This window comes from Tinamus guttatus, unplaced genomic scaffold, assembly GCF_059628265.1.
Source record: "Tinamus guttatus ecotype Peru unplaced genomic scaffold, ASM5962826v1 Tinamus_guttatus_pri_ptg000889l, whole genome shotgun sequence".
Classification (NCBI taxonomy): domain Eukaryota; kingdom Metazoa; phylum Chordata; class Aves; order Tinamiformes; family Tinamidae; genus Tinamus; species Tinamus guttatus.
The window spans coordinates 1-11,730 of NW_028289423.1; the positions used below are offsets into that span (position 1 = coordinate 1).

At 62.6% G+C, this 11,730-nt stretch overlaps 1 protein-coding gene across 1 annotated transcript; it reads left to right on the top strand.

The window, feature by feature from the left end:
* Positions 1-617: 617 nt before the first annotated feature.
* On the top strand, positions 618-11,259 carry LOC148591267 (protein arginine N-methyltransferase 1-like; the record flags this gene model as incomplete). The annotated part of the gene is made up of 8 exons (XM_088537905.1): positions 618-667; positions 3,039-3,137; positions 5,512-5,667; positions 6,327-6,390; positions 7,304-7,446; positions 8,695-8,782; positions 9,752-9,867; positions 11,109-11,259. Coding segments are annotated over exons 1-8 (844 nt in total), but the record flags the coding sequence as incomplete, so codon positions are not given.
* Positions 11,260-11,730: the final 471 nt, after the last annotated feature.

Below are 11,730 nucleotides of genomic sequence, written 5' to 3' on the forward strand. Positions count from 1 at the left end.
TCTTGTCGCGATAGGGGGGCCTCGTCGCGACACGAGGGGGGGGCGGTTCCTGTCGCGATAGGGGGGGCCGCCTGCTCCAGTGGCTGCTGTGGGGGGGGGGCTCGTGGCCCCCCCCAACCTCTTTAGACCCCCCCATAGGGGAGGGGGGGGCGGCTCCTTGTGCCCCCCCCATCCCACCCCCCCATGGGGGTCTTGACCCCCCCCCCAGCTCCATTATAGCCCCCCCCCTTCTGCCCCCCCCAGGGTCTTGCCCCCCCCAGCTCTTTCTGCCCCCCCATGGGGGTCCTGCCCCCCCAACTCCATTAACCCCCCCCCATAGGGTCTCTTGCCCCCCCATAGGGGGTCTCTTTCCCCCCCTCCCCATAGGGGCTCTGTGCCCCCCCCGCTGCATTAACCCCCCCCCCATAGGGGGTCTCATCCCCCCATAGGGGTCTCTTACCCCCCCCCCCATAGGGTCTCGTGCCCCCCCCCATAGGGGTCTCTTGCCCCCCCCCATAGGGGGTTCCCCCCCCATAGGGGTTCCCGCCCCCCTAGGGGGTCTCAAGCCCCGCCCCCGGTGGCCCCGCCCCCCGGTGGCCCCGCCCCCTGACGTGTCTCCCTGTCTCTTTTTTAGACCTTTGTAGCCTCCCTGGCTGACGGGATGAGGCTCCGCCCGCCGCCGCCAAATGTAAATATCCTATACGGGCCGAATAACGTATAGAGACCCCGATAACCTATAGAGCCCTCTAATGATGTATAGAGACCCCCTGATAACGTAGAGACCCGCCAAATGTAAATATCCTATACGGGCCATAACGTATAGAGACCCCCCTGATAACGTATAGAGACCCCTATAGCCTATAGAGACCCCTGATAACCTATAGAGACCTCCCCGATAACGTAGAGACCCGCCAAATGTAAATATCCTATACGGGCCATATAACGTATAGAGACCCCCCTGATAATGTATAGAGAGCCCTGATAACGTATAGAGACCTCCCCGATAACGTGTAGAGACCCCCGATAACGTATAGAGACCCCTGATAACCTATAGAGACCCGCCAAATGTAAATATCCTATACGGGCCATATAACGTATAGAGACCCCCCCGATAACCTATAGAGCCCTCTAATGATGTATAGAGATCCCCTGATAACGTAGAGACCCGCCAAATGTAAATATCCTATACGGGCCATAACGTATAGAGACCCCCCTGATAACGTATAGAGACCCCTATAGCCTATAGAGACCCCTGATAACCTATAGAGACCTCCCCGATAACGTAGAGACCCGCCAAATGTAAATATCCTATACGGGCCATATAATGTATAGAGACCCCCCTGATAATGTATAGAGAGCCCTGATAACGTATAGAGACCTCCCCGATAACGTGTAGAGACCCCCGATAACGTATAGAGACCCCTGATAACCTATAGAGACCCGCCAAATGTAAATATCCTATACGGGCCATATAACGTATAGAGACCCCCCCGATAACCTATAGAGCCCTCTAATGATGTATAGAGACCCCCTGATAACGTAGAGACCCGCCAAATGTAAATATCCTATACGGGCCGAATAACGTATAGAGACCCCCCGATAACCTATAGAGACCCCTGATAATGTGTAGAGACCCCTGATAACGTATAGAGACCCGCCAAATGTAAATATCCTATACGGGCCCATAACGTATAGAGACCCCGATAACCTATAGAGAGCCCGATAGCCTATAGAGACCCCCGATAACGTATAGAGACCCGCCAAATGTAAATATCCTATACGGGCCATATAACGTATAGAGACCCCGATAACCTATAGAGACCCCCCGATAACGTAGAGACCCGCCAAATGTAAATATCCTATATGGCCCGAGAACGTATAGAGACCCCTGATAACGTATAGAGACCCCGAGAACGTATAGAGACCCCGATAGCCTATAGAGACCTGCCAGATGTAAATATCCTATATGGCCCGAGAACGTATAGAGACCCCGATAACGTATAGAGACCCGCCAGATGTAAATACCCTATATGGTCCCGATAACGTATAGAGACCCCCCGATAACGTATAGAGCCCTCCAATGATGTGTAGAGACCCCCCCACAATGTACAGACCCCCTAATAACATATAGACCCCCCAATGACATAGAAACGCCCCCCAGAACATATAGACCCCCCACAACGTATAGACCCCCCCAATGATGTATAGACCCCCCAGAACATATAGACCCCCCACAACGTATAGACCCCCCCCCGCACATACAGCCCCCCCAACCCCCCCATGGCAGCAGAGCAGGCGGCCCCTCCCCCCCCCATTCCTGTGCTTTTCCCATTCATTTTCCCGGGATTCCCCCCGGCTCTGCCGTGTTCCCGTTTTCCCAGGATTCCCACACGGCTCTGCCATTCCCATTTTCCTGGGATTCCCCCACGTCTCTGATGTGTTCCCATTTGTTTTCCCGGGATTCCCCCCGGCTCTGATGTTCCCATGTTCCCGTTTTCCCGGGATTCCCCCCAGCTCTGACGTTCCTGTGTTCCTGTTTTCCCGGGATTCCTGTGCGGCTCTGACGCATTCCCGTTTTCCCGGTATTCCCCCCCGGCTCCGACATTCCCGCATTCCCGTTCTCTTTCCCGGGATTCCCGCCGGCTCTGACATTCCCACATTCCCGTTTTCCCGGGAATCCCGTGTGGCTCTGACATGTTCCGGTTTTCCCGGGATTCCCGCCGGCTCTGACGTTCCCATTCCCGTTCTTTTCCCGGGATTCCCCCCAGCTCTGACATTCCCGTTTTCCCGGGATTCCCGGCTCTGACGTTCCCGCGTTCCCGTTCTTTTCCCGGGATTCCCGGCTCTGACATTCCCGCATTCCCGTTCTCTTTCCCGGGATTCCCGGCTCTGACGTTCCCGCGTTCCCGTTCTTTTCCCGGGATTCCCGGCTCTGACGTTCCCGCATTCCCGTTTTCCCGGGATTCCCGGCTCTGACGTTCCCACATTCCCGTTCTTTTCCCGGGATTCCCGCCGGCTCTGACGTTCCCATTCCCGTTCTTTTCCCGGGAATCCCGCAGGTGTCGTGCCCGCCCGAGGGCAGCTCCAAGCCGTCGGCCGAGGAGATGACGTCCAAGGATTACTACTTCGACTCGTACGCGCACTTCGGGATCCACGAGGTGGGCGACGGATGCGCCGGGAATGGGCAGGGATGCGCCGGGATACACCGGGAACGGAGACACCGGGAACAGGCGGGGGGACACCGGGAGACACCGGGATACACTGGGAACGGGCAGGGGGACACCGGGAGACACCGGGATACACCGGGAATGGGCGGGGAGACACTGGGATACACCGGGAGACACCGGGAATGTGGGGAGACACCGGGAACAGGCGGGGAGACACTGGATACGCCAGGAGACACCAGGAGATACCGGGAGACATCAGGAGACACTGGGAACAGCAGGGAGACACCGGGAGACACCGGGAATGTGGGGAGACACCGGGATACACCGGGAGACACTGAGAGCGGGCAGGGAGACACTGGGATACACCGGGATACCCTGGGAATGGGCGGGGAGACACCGGGATACACCGGGAGACACCAGGATACACCGGGAATGGGCGGGGAGACACTGGGATACACCGGGATACACCGGGATACACTGAGAGCGGGCGGGGAGACACTGGGATACCCTGGGAATGGGTGGGGAGACACCGGGATACACCAGGATACACCGGGAATGGGCGGGGAGACACCGGGAACAGGGGGGGGGACACCGGGAATGGGCGGGGGGACACGGGGAATATGCGGAGACACCCTGGGAATGTGCAGAGATACCCCTGGGAATGTAGGGAGACACCCCCGGAATGTACGGAGACACCGGGAATGTGTGGGGATACCCCCGGGGACACCCCGGGAATGTGCAGAGACACCCCAGGAACGTAGAGAAACACCCAAAATGTAGAGAGACCCCCTGGGACATATTGGGGACCCCCGGGAATGTAGGGAGACACCCCAGGAATGTATAGAAACAACCAGGATGTCTGGAGACACTGCTGGGAATGTCTGGAGACAGCCGGGAATTTGGGGAGACACCCGGGAATGTGCGGAGACACCTGGGATGTATGGAGACCCCCAGGACGTATAGAGACCCAGGGGGACTCAGGGGGCCCATAGCAGGTTGGGGGGTCCCATAGGAGCTTGGGGGTCTCTTTGGGGTCCCCCTGACCCCCTGTCCCCCCCTGTCCCCCCAGGAGATGCTGAAGGATGAGGTGGCACCTGGGGCTGTCACTGGGGGACTTGGGGGGCCCATAGTGATGTGGGGGGGCCCATAGTGATGTGGGGGGGCCCATAGGGATGTGGGGGGCCCATAGGGATGTGGGGGTCCCTTTGGGGTCCCCCTGACGCTGTCCCCCCCCAGGAGATGCTGAAGGACGAGGTGGCACCTGGGGGTGTCACAGGGAGCTCTGGGAGCCCAAGGGGACCCAGGGGGACTCGGGGGGCCCATAGTGATGTGGGGGTCCCTTTGGGGTCCCCCTGACCCCCTGTCCCTCCTGTCCCCCCAGGAGATGCTGAAGGACGAGGTGGCACCTGGGGGTGTCACTGGGGGACTTGGGGGGCCCATAGTGATGTGGGGGGGCCCATAGTGATGTGGGGGTCCCTTTGGGGTCCCCCTGACCCCCTGTCCCTCCTGTCCCCCCAGGAGATGCTGAAGGACGAGGTGGCACCTGGGGGTGTCACTGGGAGCTCTGGGTGCCCAAGGGGACTCAGGGGGACTTTGGGGGGACCCAGGGGGACTTGGGGGGCCCATAGCAGCTTGGGGGGCCCATAGTGATGTGGGGGGGCCCACACCAATCTGGGGGGTCCCTTTGGGGTCCCCCTGACGCTGTGTCCCCCCCAGGAGATGCTGAAGGACGAGGTGGCACCTGGGGGTGTCACTGGGAGCTCTGGGAGCCCAAGGGGGCCCAGGGGGACTTGGGGGGGGACCCAGGGGGACTCGGGGGTCCCATAGGGATGTGGGGGTCTCTTTGGGGTCCCCCTGACCCCCTGTCCCCCCAGGAGATGCTGAAGGACGAGGTGGCACCTGGGGGTGTCACAGGGGGACTTGGGGGTCCCGTAGCAGCTTGGGGGGCCCATGGTGATGTGGGGGGGCCCATAGTGATCTGGGGGGGCCCATAGCAGATTGGGGGTCCCACACCAATCTGGGGGGTCTCTTTGGGGTCCCCCTGACCCCCTGTCCCCCCAGGAGATGCTGAAGGACGAGGTGGCACCTGGGGGTGTCACAGGGGGACTTGGGGGTCCCACAGCAGCTTGGGGGACCCATAGGGATGTGGGGGGGCCCATAGTGATGTGGGGGTCTCTTTGGGGGTCCCCCTGACCCCCTGTCCCCCCCTGTCCCCCCAGGAGATGCTGAAGGACGAGGTGGCACCCGAGGGTGTCACAGGGGGACCCAGGGGGACTTGGGGGTCCCATAGCAGCTTGGGGGTCCCATACCAATGTGGGGGTCCCTTGGGGGTCCCCCTGACCCCCTGTCCCCCCCGTCCCCCCAGGAGATGCTGAAGGACGAGGTGCGCACATTGACCTACCGCAACTCCATGTTCCACAACCGGCACCTGTTCAAGGACAAGGTGGTCCTGGACGTGGGCAGCGGCACCGGCATCCTGTGCATGTTCGCGGCCAAGGCGGGCGCGCGCCGCGTCATCGGGGTGAGCTGGACCCCCAAACACCCCAAAAACGAAGAAAACACCCCCAAAAACCCCCCAAAACACCCCAAAATACCCCAGAAACACCCCAAAATACCCCAGAAACACCCCAATACACCCCCAAACACCCCCGGGACACCGGCATCCTGTGCATGTTCGCGGCCAAGGCGGGCGCGCGCCGCGTCATCGGGGTGAGCTGGACCCCAAAACACCCCGGGAAACACCCCAGGACCCTCCGGAACACCCAGGAGCCCCCTGGAATGCCCCGGGACCCCCAGAACACTGTGAAACACCCCAAAACACCACGAAACCTCCCGGAACCCGCCGAAACACCCCGGAACACCCCAAAACCCCCAGAAATACCCCGAGACACCCCAAAACACCCCAAAACCCCCGCGAAGTGCTGCGAAACACCCCAAAACCCTCCCAAAACCCCGAGAAACACCACAAAACCCCCCGGAACACCATGAAACCCCCCAGAACACCGCGAAACCCCCCAAAACCCCCTGAAACACTGCGAAACCCCCTGGAACACCCCAAAACGCCCGAAACACCCCAAAACCCCCTGAAACACCCCAAAAGCCCCCGGAGCCCCCCCGAACCCCCTCGGAACCCCCGGAGCGGTTCGGGGGCCGCCTGTTCCACCGCCTGTTCCGGTGCAGATCGAGTGTTCCAGCATCTCCGACTACGCCGTGAAGATCGTCAAGGCCAACAAGCTGGACCACGGTGCGAGCGCGCGGTGTCCCCAATGTCACGGGTGTCCCCGAGGGTCCCCTGGTGTCACCTGGGTGTCACGGGTGTCCCCAATGTCACAGGTGTCCCCAGGGTCCCCCAGTGTCACCTGGGTCCCCCAGTGTCCCCCCAAGCGTCCCCAATGTCACGGGTGTCCCCAAGCGCCCCCTGAGTGTCCCCAGTGCCCCCCAATGTCACGGGTGCCCCCGAGTGTCCCCCGATGTCACGGGTGTCCCCTGAGCACCCCCTAAGTGTCCCTCAGTGTCATGGGTGTCCCCTAAGTGCCCCCAAGTGTCCCCCAATGTCACATGTGTCCCCCAAGTGTCCCCCAATGTCACGTGTGCCCCCTAAGTGCCCTCTAGGTCCCCCCAAGCACCCCCTAATGTCACATGTGCCTCCCGAGTGCCCTCCAAATGCCCCCCACACCCCTAGTTGCCCCCCTAACTGCCCCCCAGACCCCTAAGTGGTCCCCCCCACATCCCTAATTGCCCCCCTGAGTGTCCCCAGACCCCTAAGTGCCCCCCTGGATCCCTAATTGCCCCTCCCCCAGGAGCCCCTGGGCCCCCAGATGCCCCCCGCCCCTCTAACTGCCCCCCCAGGACCCCTAAGTGCCCCCATTTGCCCCATGTCCCCCCAGCCCCTCTAACTACCCCCCGAGGACCCCTAAGTGCCCTCCCACCACCCCCATTTGCCCCGTGTCCCCTTCCAGCCCCTCCATCCGCCCCCATTTGCCCTGTTTTCCCCCTAGCCCCTCCCCAGTTGCCCCCCATTTGCCCCATGTCCCCCCAGGACCCCCAAGTGCCCCCCATTTGCCCTGTGTCCCCCCTAGACCTTCTAACTGCCCCCCCAGGACCCCTAAGTGCCCCCATTTGCCCCGGGCACCCCCCCATTTGCCCCCGTCCCGCAGTGGTGTCCATCATCAAGGGGAAGGTGGAGGAGGTGGAGCTGCCCGTGGACAAGGTGGACATCATCATCAGCGAGTGGATGGGCTACTGCCTGTTCTACGAGTCCATGCTCAACACGGTCATCTACGCGCGCGACAAGTGGCTGGTGAGGAGACCCCAAAAATGGCCTCGGGGACCCCGGAAACGGCCTCGGGGACCCCAAAAACCCACCCGGGGACACCAAAACCGGCCCCAGGGACCCCAGAAACCCCCAGACCCATCTTGGGTCTTGCTCAACACGGTCATCTACGCGCGCGACAAGTGGCTGGTGAGCACGAAACGGCCTCGGGGACCCCAAAAACGGCTCCGGCGACCCCAAAAACCCACCCGGGGACCCCAAAAACCCACCCGGGGACCCCAGAAACCCCCAGAGACCCCCAGACCCATCTTGGGTCCTCCTCAAGTCAACGGGTTCCTGCTCAACACGGTCATCTACGCGCGCGACAAGTGGCTGCTGAGCGCCAAAACGGCCTCGGGGACCCCGAAAACGGCTCCGGGGACCCCAAAAACCCACCCGGGGACCCCAAAAACCCCCCGAGGGACCCCAAAAACCCACCTAGGAACCCCAAAAACGGCCCTGGGGACCCCAGAAACCCCCAGAGACTCCCAGACCCGTCTTGGGTCCTGCTCAACACGGTCATCTACGCGCGCGACAAGTGTCTGGTGAGCGCGAAACGGCCTCGGGGACCCCAGAAACGGCTCCGGGGACCCCAAAAACCTACTCAGGGACCCCAAAAACCCACCCAGGGACCCCAAAAACGGCCCCGGGGACCCCAGAAACCCCCAGACCCGTCTTGGGTCCTGCTCAACACGGTCATCTACGCGCAAGACAAGTGGCTGGTGAGGAGACCCCAAAACGGCTCCAGGGACCCCAAAAACCTACTCAGGGACCCCGAAAACCCACCTGGCGACCTTGAAAAGAGCCCTGGGGACCTCAGAAATGGCCTGGGGACCCCCCAAACGGCCCCGGGGACCCCAAAAACGACCTTGAAGACCCCAAAAGCTGTCTTGGAGACCCCCAAAACGGCCTCGGGGACCCCGGAAACGGCCTTGGGGACCACAAAAACCCACCCAGGGACCTCAAAAATGGCCTCGGAGACCCCAAAAACCCACCTGGGGACCCCGAAAAGGCCCTTGGGGACCCCAAAAACCCACCCAGGGTCTGAAAATGACCTCGGGGACCCCAAAACCCCACCCAGGGACCCCCAAAACAGCCTTGAGGACCCCGAAAATGGCCTCAGGGACCCCGAAAATGACCTTGGGGACCCCAAAAATGGCCTCGGGGGCCCCCCAAAACCACCCGCCCCGGCCTCCCCATTGGAGGTGGCCCCGGTGACGTCCCCTGTCCCCCCAGACCCCCGACGGCCTCATCTTCCCCGACCGGGCCACCCTCTACGTGACGGCCATCGAGGACCGGCAGTACAAGGACTACAAGATCCACTGTGGGTGGCCCGGGGACACGCGGGGACATCGTGGGGACAGCGCGGGAGGCCTTGGTGGCATCTCGGGGGGGCTCGGGGGTGGCCCGGGGAGCTGGGTGGCATCTTGGGGGGCCTTAGGAGGGTCTGGTGGCATCTCCATGGGGTCTGGTGGCATCTCAGGGGGGTTTGGTGGCATCTCAGAGGTCTCAGGGACTTGGGGACATCTTGGGAGGGGTTGGTGGCATCTCAGAGGGGGTTGGTGGCATCTCAGTAGGATCTGGTGGCATCTCAGTAGGATCTGGTGGCATCTCAGGTCTCAGGGGCTTGGGGACATCTTGGGAGGGGTTTGGTGGCATCTCAGAGGGGTCTGGTGGCACCTTGGAGACGTCTCAGCGGGTTGGGGACAGCTCAGGGGCTTCCCAAGGTGTCCCAAGGACTTGGGTGGCATCTTCAGGGGGTCCAAGGTGCTTTTGGTGGCATCTGGGGGGCATTTGGTGGCATCTTGGGGGAGTTTGGTGGCATCTCGGGGGGATCTGGTAGCATCTTGGTGGGATCTGGTGGCATCTTGGGCATTTGGTGGCATCTTGGGCGTTTGGTGGCATCTTGGTGGGAGTTGATGGCATCTCGGGGGGATCTGGTGGCATCTTGGGCATTTGGTGGCATCTCAGGGAGTTTGGTGGCATCTCAGGAGGTTTGGTGGCATCTCAGGGGACTTTGGTGGCATCTTGGGGGGATCTGGTGGCATCTTGGTGGGATCTGGTGGCATCTTGGTGGGATCTGGTGGCATCGTGGGCGTTTGGTGACATCTTGGGCGTTTGGTGGCATCTGAGGGGAGTTTGGTGGCATCTTGGGATCCGGTGGCATCTCGGGGGGTTGGTGGCATCTCGATGGGATTTGATGGCATCTCGGTGGGATCTGGTGGCACCTCGGGGGTTTGGTGACATCCCCGCGTGTCCCCATGTGTCCCCATGTCCCCACGTGTCCCCGCAGGGTGGGAGAACGTCTACGGCTTCGACATGTCCTGCATCAAGGACGTGGCCATCAAGGAGCCCCTGGTGGACGTGGTGGACCCCAAGCAGCTGGTGACCAACGCGTGTCTCATCAAGGTGGGTGGCACCGGGGACGTCCCCAAACGGGGACATCGGGGAGGGTCCCCTTGGGTCCCCTTGGCCAGCCCGGGGGCCGGGCGAGGGGACCGGGGGGGCTTGGGGACATCTTGAGGGCTTGGGGACATCGCGGGGGCTTGGGGACATCTCAGAGGGGCCAGGGGTGGCCCGGGGGGGGGTCTCAGGAGGGTTGGTGGCATCTTGGTGGGGTTGGTGGCATCTCAGGAGGGTTTGGGGACATCTTGGTGGGGTTGGTGGCATCTTGGTGGGGTTGGTGGCATCTCAGGAGGGTTTGGGGACATCTTGGTGGGGTTGGGGACATCTTGGTGGGGTTGGTGGCATCTCAGGAGGGTTTGGGGACATCGGGGGCTCTGGAGGTGGCCGTGACCCTGCTGTGCCTTGGGGGAGCGGGTCTGTGTCCCCTCTCTCCCCGTGTGTCCCCCGTTGTCCCAGTGTTCCTGTGTGTCCCCGTGTGTCCCCATGTCCCCCTGTGTGTCCCCGCGCTGTCCCCATGTCCTGTGGCTGACACTGTCCCCATGTCCCCACGCTGTCCCCCGTGTCCCCACGCTGTCCCCGTGTCCCCACGCTGTCCCTGTGTCCCCATGTCCCTGTGTCCCCTCTCCGTCCTCGTGTTCCCATGCTGTCCCGTGTCCCTTTGCTGTCCCCGTGTCCCTGTGTCCCCTCGCTGTCCCCTCGGTGTCCCTGTGTCCCCACGTTGTCCAGTGTCCCCGTGCTGTCCCCGTGTCCCTGTATCCCCAGCTGTCCCCATGTCCCCACGCCATGTCCCGTCCCCGTGTCCCCATGTCCCCACGCTGTTCCCGTGTCCTTGTGCTTTCCCTGTGTCCCCATGTCCCCGCACTGTCCCTGTGTCCCCACGCTGTCCCGTGTCCCTGTGTCTCTGTGTCCCCTGGCCGTCCCCGTGTCCCCTCGCTGTCCCCATGTCCCCGTGCTGTCCCTGTGTGTCTGTGTCTGCTCGCTGTCCCCATGTCCCCTGCACTGTCCTCGTGTCCCTGTGTCCGCTCTCTGTCCCCATGTCCCCATGCTGTCCCTGTGTCCCTGTGCTGTCCCCGTGGTGACGCGGCTGTCCCCGTGTCCTCATGTCCCCATGTCCCATGCTGTCCCCGTGTCCCCATGCCGTCCCCGCGGTGACACGGCCGTCCCCGTGTCCTCATGTCCCCGTGTCCCCGTGTCCCCGTGCTGTCCCCGTGTCCCCCTGTCCTCACGTCCCCGTGTCCCCGCAGGAGGTGGACATCTACTCGGTCAAGGTGGAGGAGCTGACGTTCACGGCGCCGTTCTGCCTGCAGGTCAAGAGGAACGACTACGTCCACGCGCTGGTGGCGTATTTCAACATCGAGTTCACACGGTGCCACAAGCGCACCGGCTTCTCCACCGGTGAGGGGAGGAGCCTACAGGGGGCGGGGCATCGAGGGGGAGGAGCCTAAAGGGGAGGAGCCTGGAGGGGGAGGAGCCTCGAGGGGGAGGAGCCTGGAGGGGGTGGGACTGGGGCGGGTCCTACTTCAATATCGAGTTCACGCGGTGCCACAAGCGCACCGGCTTCTCCACCGGTGAGGGGCGGGGCTAAAGGGGGCGGAGCCTAAAGGGGCGGAGCCTGGAGGGGGAGGAGCCTCGAGGGGGCGGGGCTGGGGCGGGTCCTACTTCAACATCGAGTTCACGCGGTGCCACAAGCGCACCGGCTTCTCCACCGGTGAGGGGAGGAGCCTCAGCGAGGGGGTGGAGCTTAAAGGGGGCGGGGACTCGGCAAGGGGGAGGAGCCTCCAGGGGGCGGGTCCTACTTCATCGAGTTCACGCGGTGCCACAAGCGCACCGGCTTCTCCACCGGTGAGAGGGGGCGGGGCCTGGAGG